The sequence below is a fragment of the Dipteris shenzhenensis genome, chromosome 31 (assembly GCF_047967505.1).
Source record: "Dipteris shenzhenensis isolate YYH24624 ecotype China chromosome 31, Dip_SZ_1.0, whole genome shotgun sequence".
In the NCBI taxonomy this organism is placed as follows: domain Eukaryota; kingdom Viridiplantae; phylum Streptophyta; class Polypodiopsida; order Gleicheniales; family Dipteridaceae; genus Dipteris; species Dipteris shenzhenensis.
The window spans coordinates 27,810,005-27,823,401 of NC_141626.1; the positions used below are offsets into that span (position 1 = coordinate 27,810,005).

At 44.0% G+C, this 13,397-nt stretch overlaps 1 protein-coding gene across 2 annotated transcripts in view; it reads left to right on the plus strand.

The window, feature by feature from the left end:
* The window catches only part of LOC147881288 (RNA-binding protein BRN1-like), a 46,438-nt gene that overhangs the window by 31,070 nt on the left and 1,971 nt on the right, over positions 1-13,397 (plus strand). For both annotated transcript variants that reach the window (XR_015544000.1, XM_087402238.1), the window contains exons 6-8: positions 11,912-12,103; positions 12,803-13,148; positions 13,251-13,394. Coding sequence is in view for 1 of the 2 variants with exons in the window: in XM_087402238.1 (XP_087258364.1) it covers positions 11,912-12,103; positions 12,803-13,148; positions 13,251-13,394 (682 nt within the window). In the remaining variant the exon portion in view is untranslated. The remainder of the gene's footprint in view (positions 1-11,911; positions 12,104-12,802; positions 13,149-13,250; positions 13,395-13,397) is intronic.

The window sequence follows — 13,397 nt, forward strand, 5'->3', positions numbered from 1 at the left end:
TCCTACTGATCAGTTTGTTTTGTCTATTATGTTGTTGCTTGGATTGTGGAACGATGTTTGCTATATAGTGACGAGCTTTATTAAACTATAAGTACCACAAACATACATGCAAGCACTCTCCTCCCAGCCATACATGCTTGTTCTCTTGGTTGGGGAGAGCCTTTTAGTCATCCCACTAGACCCTGGTTGCACTCCTGCATGCTTTGGCACTTGGCAAATTAAGGGTTCTCTTGGTCTCCACTAAGTCCTTGTGCATCCTCATGGCATCAACCATAGTACCAAACAGTACATGACATCAAGGCTGTTGCCTAGTGGAGGCCTAGTCCTCTTAAATCCTTCATCAAGAACCTCAACAAGCGATCTTTGGCCAACGAGTTAATACTAACATACCATAAACTACCTTAGCTTTGACATTCATGGTGCATGCACTAGGTTTTGACACTTTGTTTTTTCAAAGGGCCTTTGCTAATCAATCATATAGATTCGAAATTCCTTTTTGGTTTTAGAATGAGCATCTTGTTATGTCAGTGGGTACAGTCAGTACATGTACCGTATAGGACAGTTAGGACAGTTAGTCCAATTAGGGCATTTAGCCCTAGGGTTTTGTCATATTGGCTCCCTCTTGAGCCTCCATTCATTATAGCAGCATTTTCAATACAACAGCTCGTTTTTCTCCTTTCCCACTCATTTTTGAGCTTCCATTTTGCTTGCCCTAGCCAACAGTGGTATCAGAGCCACCCGGAGTCCTGTTGGAGCCATTGGGAGCTGGTTGGCAGCCTACTTCTCTGCTGATCGGCCCATTTTTCAAAGCATTTCTACACTCGTGCACATCCGAGGCTTCCCCAAGCAGTTTCGTCGCGGGAAGATTGTGTTTTGGAGCATTTGCTGCAATTTTCGCTGCACTTTCCTCCTACAGCCATTTTCCACCCGTTTTCCAGCAGCCGCCTCACATGTGTGACTACGGTAATCCATAGAGTGTGTACGGACTGCAGGCATCAGCATTAATTGCTTGTACAGCGCAGTACGGATCATTTATTGCAGGAAAATTTGCACGTGTGGTCCGTACTGCTGCTGTACGGTGTATTTGCTGTCTGTACGGAGGCCTTTGCAGCCTGTTTGGAGTTTATTTCTTCAACTCGGAGCAGTCTGGCACTGCCTCGTGAAGCGTGCCAGCCTTTGGAGCACATACATCAGCCGACTTTGGCATTTGGACCTGCTACAGCATTTTGGGGCGACTATCTCCACCGACCTTGGAGGTTGAGCCTTGCTGCTGCACTTTGGAGCATTGAAGGTCACCGATTTTAGCATTTAGGACTGGTTATTGCTCTCTTGAAGCCTTGGAGCGTGCTGCTGCCAATCCAGAGATCTTTCTTGCTCTCATTTACTGTTTTTTCACCTCGATCTGAGAGTTTTCTATCTCTGGGTGCTGCTGTACATCTGCTGTACCTTTTTTCTTCAAGGTTTTCAGGTGCATACTTGCTGTTCACTCAGCATCTTATTTGGGACAGCAAGATATTTGTGCAGTTGAAAGCCTTGAGGCTTGTGCAGTCACTAGTACTTGCAGTTGAGAGTTGTATCTCTCCTCTTTTGGCTTTGTACATTGGGGTCCTTGTTTCCTATTTGTTTGCTGACCTTTTTGGGATGCTTGGGGTTGATGACAAGCTTGATGGCACTAATTACCCCATGTGGTTATACATGATGGGGCATGTATTGGTTGCCAAGAATTTGTGGCAGATTGTTCCAGGCTCTGAGTGTAGGCCATCTTTTGGTGGTTCTAGTGATGCCCTATAGGCCATGGTATGTGCCTTGTAGGCATAAGTGTAGGCACTTATTGTGTTAGTGCTTACTATGCCACGTAGGACACTTAGTCCTATGTGACACCTAGGACACTTAGTCCTAGGCCTAGATACAAGTACTTTGTACTTGTGTTTAGGAACCTTATCTATCTATCTAAGTTGACGTGACTTCTTCTTCGACTCGTCCTGTACTACACACACTCTCTCTCTCCGTTTAGCATCTACAGTGGTATCAGAGCGCTACTTGACCTGTTCCCCTGCCTCCGGATCTGCATCACGCACATATTTCAAGAGTTTGCGCTCCATCCGTACAATCCGTACGATTGTACGGACTTTCGTACAGATTCCTTCAGTGCCCGTCGCACCTGCTCCGTACAACCGTACCTTCAGTGGTATCCGCGTCGTACAACCGTACGGTTCTGCTACGTACTGTGCATCGTTGTACCGTACTGCACGTCGCCGTACAACTGCGCGTCATCGTACTGTGCATCGTCGTACCGTACTGCATCGCTGCATTACACGTCCGTACTGCCCGTCGCCGTACACCTGCGCATCGCCGTACAACGTACGGCCGTACAACCGTACAGTCGTACTTGAGCTGGCCGTACAGCCGTACACTGTGCTAGGGCTGTCCGTACAGCTGGTACTTCCCTCGATACTGCAGTACAAGATTTGCAGGACATTGGGTCACATTTGCGAGATTCCAGCAAAATTTGGGGCTTTCCCACATTTGCCCTCTTTTTGGCCTATTTGCCCTAAATAAATTTGGGGCTTTTGCCAAATTTGCTGTTTTTGCATCAGATTGCAGTACATTAAGTCAGATTGCAAGACATTCAGTTACATTTGCAGGACATTGAGTCAGATTTGCATACATTGGGTCACATTTGCAAAATTTCAGCAAAATTTGGGGCTTTTCTGAATTTGCCCTCTTTTTGGCCTATTTGCCCTCAATAAATTTGGGGCTTTTGCCAAATTTGCTGTTTTTGCAGTGAACATTTTTTGTCGCAGTCACATTTGGGTCAGATCTGCATTTGCCCTTTGATTTGGGTCAGAAATTTGCAGATATTTGCTGTCATTTTTGGGACAGCCAGCCTATTGCAGTGATAGCCTTGAGGCTTTTGGGTTTTCAGGTCTTTTACAAGTTATCACAGTTGCTATGGCTGGGAACAATCAAGATTTATTTGGAGTTCTTCGTGAAGATGATAAGTTGGATGGCACCAACTATCCGATGTGGTCTTATCTCATGAAACATATTCTTGTTGCAAAGCATTTGTGGAATATTGTTTCAGGGGCTGATCTGAGGCCAGCCAATCCTTCAGTGGTTGTTTCTACTGCTGCACCTTCTGCAGGTGGTACTTCTCCTGATGCCTCTTCCTCTAGCACTCCTGCTGTTGCTCTTCCAACTCAAGAACAGTCTAGATGGGATGCAAGAGATGCTAATGCACATTCATGCATTGCTTTATCATGCAAGAGAATCATTATTCCACACATCCGTTCTTGCAGGACAGCAAAGGATGCTTGGGATAAATTGGCTTCTCTATATCAGATTCGCAATGAAGCTCGTGTTGCATATTTGAGAAGGCAATTACAGGAAGTGAATATGAATGAAGGTGAGTCAATGGATGCATATTTGACAAAGGTCAAGGACCTCATGGAACAGCTTGCCAACATTGATGAAGTGGTGCCAAATTCACAGCTTGTCAGTACTACATTGAATGGACTACCAGATACATATCAAGGGTTTGCTACAACCCTTCAATTAGTGGCCATGGGTAATCCAGACCACTATTCTTTTGATCAGCTAGTTACTTTGCTTTTGCAGGAAGAGCAAAGTAGAGCTAACAGACAAGCCATTATTCCTGATCATGCATTTGCTTCACAGCAAACAGGAAGAGCCAAGGCTTCCAAGCCCATGAACAAGCCAACATCTGCGCATAGCAGCTGCAATTCCTCTACACATAGCAGCTGTAATTCCTCCCCTGCATCTAAAAATACAGCAGATAAAGGAAAGAAGAAAAGATGCAACTATTGTCGCAAGCCTGGACATGACATTTCAGAATGCAGGAAGCGCATTGCTTCGGAGAAAAAGAAAGCAGGATTGACAGCTAATGCCTCACATGCCATTGAATCCCATGAGCCATCAGATGCTTCACATGCACATGCTCTTCAGGATGATTGGGCGTGGGCTGTCCATTGCTCATTTGATCCCTCCAAAGCTGATGCACTTTTTACTGCTAATGATGCTCAGTCCTGGTATTTTGATAGTGGTGCTTCCAAGCATGTCACATCTTGCAGACAGTTGTTTCATTCTTTAGCTGATGCACCTCGAGGGGGGACTGTTACATGTGCCAATAATGCTTCATATGCTGTAAAAGGAGTTGGAGATGTGCAGCTCACATCCATTTCCAGCCATCCTATCACTCTGACAAATGTTCTTTTTGTGCCTGGAATTGAAGTCAACTTGATTTCAATTTCAGCAATTGCTACTTTAGGTTTCAGAGTAATTTTTGATGGCTACAGATGCCTAGTATATGATCTTCGTGATGACAATGCCATAGTTCTCACTGGCACTTTGCAAAAAGGACTTTATCACCTTGATCATCATGCAGCTGCACTTTCTACCGAAGCATTGGCTATTTCAGATTCACAGCTTGCTGAAACTCATCTTTGGCATGAGAGAATGGGCCATCTCAATTATAGAGCTCTTGCAAAGCTACATTCACAGCAGATGGCAAATGATGTACCTCAGACTCACACAGTTTCTAAACATGTGTGTGAGGGTTGTCTTTTGGGTAAGATGCATCGATTTCCTTTTCAAAAGAATTGTCCAAAACTCTCACAAAGGAAATTGCAGCTAGTACACAGTGATGTCTATGGCCCAATCCTCACAAATGCCACTGCCTCTGGTACTACTTCAAGTGATGGGTCTAATGCTACTTCTAGAGCAGATGCATCTACTACACAAGATCAGATTCAGTGGGATGGTAAGCACATGCCTTGATTGCTCTTTTAGTCAAAAGGGTTATTTTTCCTTATATCAGGTCTTGCAAGACAGTTAAGCAAGCATGGGATCAGCTTTGCATCCTTATATCATACACATGAGCAGATTTAGTGGGATGGTAAGCACATGTCTTCAGGTGCGGAATGAGACATAGGTTGCCTATTTCCGCAAGCAGTTGAAGGACTTGAAGCTTGAAGAGGGTGGTAACATGGATGCCTATCTTACTAATGTGAAGGATTTGAAAGAGCAATTGGCCAATGTTGATGAGGTGATATCTGATTCTCAGCTTGCTTCTAATACCCTTGATGGGTTGCATGATTCTTATCAGGGATTTGCTGAGGTTGGTTGCAGGTGGCAATGCCAACCATTATTCTTTTGACCAGCTGGTTGCTCTTCCCCTTTAGGAGGAACAAAGTCGTGCAAATCGCAATGCTTCTATGGCTAGTGATCAAGCCTTTGCCACCCAGCATAAAAACAAAGGCAAAGGCAAGGTTTCAGCTGGTAAACCTCCTCATTCTCATGATGTCTGTTCTTCGGGGGATAATAAAAAGGAGAAGAGATGTAATTGTTGCGGGAAATCTGGGCATGATATCTCTGAATGCAGAAAAAGAATTGCATTTGAGCAGAAGAAGAAAGAGTTTGATCTTGCATTTTTTGGCTCTGAAACCAGCCTTCCATAAACAAAAGAGCAACGATCTTCTACTTAGTCATAAACTTCATAAATGGCCACAATGCAAGCTTTAGTCACTTCAATCACTTAGCACAACTTGGAATCAAACTTCAACAACAACAAAGGTGAGGCTAGAATGCCCCTGCTCAATGAAAATAGTACACAGTGCACCCAATGGCCCCAAATGCCTTGGCACCCCTCACGGTATTTATTTAATGCTTCTGAATGGAAATGCTTTACAATAGGGGTTCAACCCTACACTGTTCCTCTCTGTAAATCCTCTACCTGTCTTCAAGGCATCTAATCCAAGTCACCGTAGAATTTCCATTGGCAAGGCATACTCAGGCATCCACTTCTGATATGACTCAACTGAGAGGCATTCATGCTTCAAACCACTGGCAAACTGAGCTCAAGTAGCGTCAAGGCTATCACATGCATCCATACTGTGCTTGGGCCTACCAAATGAATACCCTTGTCTTTGGGTGCTTGCTAGAATCTGTAGGAGTCCTGAAAGGACTGCAAACAACATGCATGCATTGCAAAAGTTGCAAAGCAAGAATGAATAAAGAAAAACAAAATCTGGAACCAATTCTCGTTGTTTGTGGTAGAGGGGTGAGCTTCTTTCTCGCACCTATCCTCTGTCCAGGCTCCCTGCAGGGTGCAAGAGACTTCGAGTTATTGAGAGATGAGAGAAATGAAGAAAGAGAGTGGAGAGAATGCAAGATAGAGCTGTAGAGGTCAACATGTAACCAGATCTACACCAAAGCCTCGACCTTGGGATCTGATGCCTCGATCTCAGTGCTCCCATAGTCCGTACAATGCCCTTGGAGGATTGCACCTTGTTTCGTACAATCCGTACGGTTGTATGGATTGCAGTAAATGCTTGACTCCTTGCCTCAAGATTCGTGCCAACTTTCGTATAGTCTCTCGGGATGCGTGTTTGCAGCCAAGCTACCTTGAGAAACGTGCCAAAGGGGGAGAGCAGCTAGAGCAGCAACACACAAGAGCAGGAGTAACAAAAATGCAACAAAAATCACAAAGGGATCTTTTGTTTGATGTTCAACACCTCTTGGAGATTGAGGGGAGAGAGATGGAAGGTGGGGGAAGGACATGCATACACATGCATGACAAATGGCACCTCCTTCTTGCCATTTGCTCCTTCATTAAAGTCCTAACCTCCATACCAAGGACAACGTTGGTTGTCCTTGGGCCCACCCTTTAGACCCCTCTTTTAAAGCCTTTGCCTTGTCCATAGGACCTAGTGGTGCACCTAGACTTTACCCCTAGGAACGTCTAGGAAGCGTGCACTTCCTCTAGCCAGTCCCTCATGGCCAAACCATTACTATACTTAACCATGGTTAACCTTGGGTTAAGTGTGGATTGAGTTACAAAGATACATCTAAGGGGGACAGTGTCACATGTGCTAATAATGCATCATATACAGTGAAAGGTGTTGGGCAAGTTGCTCTTACTTCTGATTCTGGTATTCTTGTCACTCTAGAGAATGTGCTTTATGTTCCAAGCATTCGCAAGACCCTCATTCTATTTCAGCCATAGCTATATGTGGCTATTAGGTTCTTTTTCATGGTGTACGGTGTGCAGTGTATGATGCTACACATGCCTTTACCATGGTCTTGACTCGCACATTGACTAGAGACCTGTATGGACTTGATGCTTATGATAGATGTTTGGATAATGCTGCACTTGCAAATGGACATGCCTTTGCTATTGATTCCTCTACCATGGCAAACACCTCAACTTTGGGGCTTTGGTGAAGTTATATAAGGATGGTATGGTTGTTGATCTTCCCAAAATGCATATAAGGATGGTATGGTTTTTGATCTTCCCAAAATGCATATGCCTTCAAAGCATGTTTGTGAACCTTGCTTGCTTGGTAAGATGCACCGTTCTGCATTTCCCAAGGATGGGAGAGTTGGTGCCTCATGCAAGCTTTATTTGGTTCATAGTGATGTTTGTGGACCCATGCGGGTTGCAGCTCTTGGGGGATTCTATTATTTTGTGACATGCATTGATGACTTCACCAGGTCTACTTGGATTCTTGCTTTGAAATCCAAATCTGAAGTTATTACATGCTTCCGGCATTTTATCGCCTTGGCTAAGAATGAGAGTGGCTGCACATTGCTCACCTTAATACAGACAGGGGGGATGAATATATGTCAAAGGAGTTTGCTGTTTTTTGGCCTCACGCGGCATACATTATCGCTGAGCGGAAGAATAGATCAATGATGGAAATGGCCAGGTGTATGTTGAAAGGCAAGCACTTGCCTAACAAGTTGTGGTTGAATGGTGTCATGTGTGCCAATTACATTTTGGATAGATGTCCCACAAAGGCATTGCAGACCATCACACCTTATGAGGCTTGGACAGGTCATAAGCCCTGGATTTCTCACATAGGACTTTTGGATGTTTGGCATATGCCCATGTGCCTTCTCAAACATGCACCAAGGTGGATGATAAAGTTGTCAAGTGCATTTTTATTGGGTATAGCTCGGAGAGCAAGGGCTATAGGCTCTACCTGCCCCGCATGGGCAAGTGTTTTGTCAGTAGGGATGTTGTTTTTTATGAATCCTCCACTATGCCTTTGCCGGACTGTCAAAAAACAGCCCGTTGTTGATACCACAGTTTTCTACGACAGCTTGATGCCTTTGTTTCCGTCAGATTCTCATGATGATGTCACATCTGAGGCTACTCCTCCTTCCTCTATTAGTCATTTTGCAGCCACATGTGCAGTCTGAAAATCAGCATGATTCTCAGCCTGATATGGCTCAGCTTGACCAGGACATTGTGAACAGAGCTCTTGACCAGGAAAGAGCTGAAATCCAAAAGCCCAAAAAGGTCCTTGTTGGCTCCTTGACACATTAAAAGGCAGCAAACAGGATATTCCTCTGCCAGCCTGTACTAGAGCAGCTGTCCAGAAAGAGCATACTAATTTTATTGCTTCTGCACTGGTTGCTACAGCATGCAATGAAGAGCCCTTATGCCATAAGGATGACTCTTGGTTGAAGGCTCTGCAAACTGAATTGGATTCTACCTATCAGAATAACACTTGGGAGTTGTGTGACTTGCCTCGTGGCAAGAATGCCATTGGAACTAAGTGGGTTTATAAGATTAAATGGACAGCTGATGGTTCAGTGGACCGTTACAAAGCCCATCTGGTTGCTAAGGGCTATGCTTAGTAGCAAGGCATTGACTTTGAGGAGACTTTTGCCCCCACTTTCAGGATCACTACTATTTGCATTGTTATTATCTTTGCTGCCCACTTTCATTGGGAGGTACATCAGCTTGATATCAATACAACTTTCCTTCATGGGCATTTGTAGGAAGAGATCTTTGTTTCCCAACCTCTTGGCTTTGAGGCTGCAGGTTCTGAAAGCAAGGTATGCCGGTTAAAGAAAGGCCTCTATGGATTGAAGCAGGCACCTCGGGCTTGGTATTCCAGGATTCATACTCATTTGCTCACACTTGGCTTTCGGAACAGCCCTATAGAGGCCACCCTTTACATCCACAAGAGTGGGACATATTTGTTGATTTTAGTACTGTATGTGGATGACATGCTTGTGACTGGGACATATGCTGAGCAAATTGCAGCTTTTAAGCTTGACTTGTAGAAGACATTTGCCATGTTTGATCTTGCTCTTTTGCATTACTATCTGCGCATTCAATTTGCTAGCAGTGAGGGGGGCATTTTGATGTCACAATCCAAGTATGTCGGACAGCTTTTGCAGTGTTTTCAGTTTGAGGATTGCAAGTCAGTATCCACACCATTAGAGCTGCGTTTTCACTTCTCTTCTCAGGATGGCAACGGTGCATGTGATGTCACTCTCTATCAGCAGGCAATTGGTTGTTTGATTTACTTCTGCCATACGAGACCTGATCTTCATTATGCTATCTCACGGTCGAGCAGATATATGCACAGTCCCTCTACACACCATTGGCATGCCGTGAAGCGTGTCTTCATCTCAAAAGCACTCAGCATTTGGGCCTTCTTTATGAGGCTGATAGAGGCAAATTGATTCGAGATCACCCTCAGATAATTTGGTGCCTAGATAGATGAGTGAATCTTTGGATATGTTAGCCATAAATTAACCAAAATGTTCACTCTCATGCATCCAAGTCTCACATGGACTGCTGATCAAGATGTGAAGGCCTAAACAGCATATTTGATTTTGGTTTGATTAGGCTGTTGGGGGCAGAGTGTTTCATCCTGCTTGTTGGATGTAGCCGTTGATGTGAAAAAAAGGGGAAACACAGGACTGTCCTCAGACAAACACAAAATGGCTCAGTGCTTTACTGCTGACCTCATACAGTCATACATTTTTCTCCCTGAATGTTTTGAACAAACTCTCTAAGGCAAACAAACAAGTACACAAAATCATGCCTAACATCCAGCTTTATTCAAAGACCAGAACACAACTTTTACAATGTGTCTTCCTCTTCACAAAACTCAAAGTGTAAAACAAAATCTGGTAAGCTACTTTCATCTACTGTCAATCCCTCCCACTCTTCATCCCTCAACCGCACTAAAATTGTCCACTGACCATTAAAATACTCTTCAGACATTAAATTTCTACATGAAAGCCTACAAACAGTATCATATCCACTTCTTCAGAATCCAACTCTAGAGACAAAATCATATCAGTACTGTAATGTGGTAGCTCTCAAGGTAGAGCTTATGCACCGACTTCCAGAGTAGGTATCCAACCGACCACAGGACTCCACACAAATCTCAAGTATAAACGGTACAGTGAACACTCTCACATCAACACAACCATCAAGCAAAGCCAAGCTCCAGGATAAGCACAGACACAAGAACAACTTCACTTTTCCCCTTCTGACATTTCTCAAACAAAACGATGCCCATGCAACATGTCAATTCTGTAATGATCAGCTCTCAATTCAGCAACTTCTTCACTGAGCATGCACACCAGATTTCTGTCCGGCTATTAGTCAGCTTCCCAAGCTTAATATCAAGCATGGACCAAGTTCCTTTTGTCCACAAGATCAAAGCAGCCTGCCACTTAAGAAAACTAACGCAGATTTCATGAGCAGAAAACACCACACGTAGAGATCTTTGACGATTATTGATCCTCTTGTTCCCAGGCAACAATTTGACAAATTCCTTGACTTATTGCGACGTCCCTTTCCTGTTGCTTGCACGTAAGCTCAACACGCTCTCTATGCTCAGTGACGTACTCAGTACCCGTCGTCCCTTTCCAAGACTCTTCGTATGCTTTCAGCTCTCCTTTCACAGAAGACCCACCACGACATATATCAGGTACGCAGGCCGCTCTTCCCAATAGCCCACGTAATCAGCCGGCAGCTCCTCCAAAATCGATTCCGTTGACAGGCCGCCTTCAGTCCATCGTGGTTTTCCTTCAGGGTATGTCAACCGTGGACAGTCCGTCGTCTTTTTCTCTCTCCCAGTCGCACCTGCAAATCTAATCCCCCGCAGCCCCCGTCTTCTTTCCCCCATGACGTTCCTTTGCACCACCTCCGTCTCCCTTATTCAGCAACCTCTACGTGCATGGCCAGGCTGCCACCTCCTACCTTCCTAACACCCCTCAGCTGCCACGTGCATGCATGGTATTTTCAAAAAAAAAGTCCATTTTATTCCATACGCGATTCTTCATATGGTAATTGACACCTTCACCCTCTAGGTGCTTCTTCCAGCCACCTCACCATAAGCATTTTACCACTCTTCCAATCCACATGAAATAACACCAAGGCACATTTTAATGCACATTGAACTTTTAGATCACCACTCAAACCTTTCACAAGCTTTCCATACACAACCTTAGTTGCATGCACACACAAGTGACCACATTGAATGCCCTATCACATGGCATATAAAAAACAAATCCAACACATGGGTAGTCACATTGCCCACCATAGAACGGAAACCACAAGTGACAACATAATGACATGACAAAGGAACATTGATTGACACATTGATATTCCCACATTGACATCACATGGATACCCTTTTGCTCTGGAAATCTCGGTGTTCCCACACTATCTATCATCATTTCCCAAGTAAGTCCCTGCAAAAAACCTTTTAGTCTTTCAAGTTCAAAATAAAAAGGTCTTTTACATGTGCAGCCAGTTACATTGGCTTATTCACACACAACCCGCAAATTAACACTATCATGTGTTCAGTGTCTACCCTCATGCACAATCTATGTGGAGAAAAATAAATACAGATTTTATCCTATCACCGTCTGTGATTTTTTGGGTGATGTCCACAAGGGTCTATGCTACAGATTTCAATTTTATGTCTGTGTGATGAGTTAACGAGGTAATTAATTATTTGTTTTTTGAGGTCCTCCATGGTTATTCCTATGTCTTCCTTGCATCTGTGATGTTTTCGGATCTTTTACAGCTCCAATGACATGGTGTCGTAACTTTTTTTTCCCCTTTTTTCAGGGTGCTGCCTCTCCATTGGTGGTGAAATGGGCTGATACAGAGAAAGAGAGACAGGCACGCAAGCAACAAAGGGTACAAGCTGTTCCCCTTGCTACAGCAGGCACACTGCAAACACAGCAACCTTCAGTATATGGGAATGTGCCACAGCAATATGCTGTTGCTGCTGCTCCTCTTAATGGATTTGGCTATCAGGTTAGGTTGATTCAATTGTGGTTGTCTTGGCTAGCTAACTTGTCTCATGTTTGAACTATGGGATGCTTAAGCAAGGGCTTGATGACTAGAAGGGCCTTCGTTTGGTTGATATAAGTGCTCGTCGTCCTAACTTTTTCCTAGGATGTTTCGATCCTTGAATTTTGTTACCTCCAAACCTAATGCAGCAATCCGATCAAGAACTTTGATATGCTTGATTTTTGTTAACTTTGTTGCGCTCCTCAGGCTGCAACATGCTTCTACTTTAATTGTGGTTGGTGTAGTAGAGTTTCGAGGAGTGGCGTTATCTTGCAATCGATTTGCCTACTGAGAATGTGGTGCAGTATCTTGTTCTGAGAATGTGCTGCAGTATCTTTTTCCCTCCTTCACAGTTTTGTTTTTGTACTGATTTATGCTCCACTGACTAAAGCATAGGTAGGAAACATAGTCTAGTGAGTCTAAGCATTTTAGTGATGGCAGTTTTTGGCTATCGGACTTTCATTATAAGTAAATTGATGCCATCTTGCTATCGGACTTTCATCATAAGTAAATTGATGCCATCTTCAAACAACTGCTTGCTGGTCCACTTCTGGCTTATCCTTCTGAACTCTTTGAAAGGCTACAAGTTCTGCTTAAATGATGCTTGTGTAACTGCATCCCCATATGCTAGCAATTGCTTACAAGCCTCTGGGGTGTATACAGGCTCAAAACCCTTATGCTTTACAACAGTATTCAACAGCATTGTCAGGTCAAACCGCTGTTTCTGGAGGGATGGTTGGTGTAGCAAATAGTGCTGGTCCTGCGGGTGCATATGATGTGACAACTGGCACTGGTCCACTTCTGGCAACAAGCTATGGGACTCAACCCACGGGTTATACCTATTCAAGCATGCCTGGAGTACAATATCCTGGAGTATATCAAGCTGGTTTAATAGCACAAGGAACTGTAACACCTGTTTATCAAGCAACAGGGATGTCTACGGTTGGCTTAAATGCACCCCTAAGCATGGCCCCTTCTGTGAAGACGATTGCACCTCCTCAGGCTGAAGGTACTCACAGTATCTTAGACACTTTATAACAATGCCCGGTGTCATAAATTTGTGGTTTTCCTCACTACAAACGATTTTGTGGTTGTTCCATGCCCATTTCAGGTCCGCCGGGTGCAAATCTGTTTATTTATCACCTTCCTGCAGAGTTTGGTGATCAAGAGTTGAGCACAGCTTTTCAACCATTTGGGAATGTTATTAGCGCTAAGGTTTTTGTGGACAAGAATACTGGATTGAGCAAGTGCTTTGGTA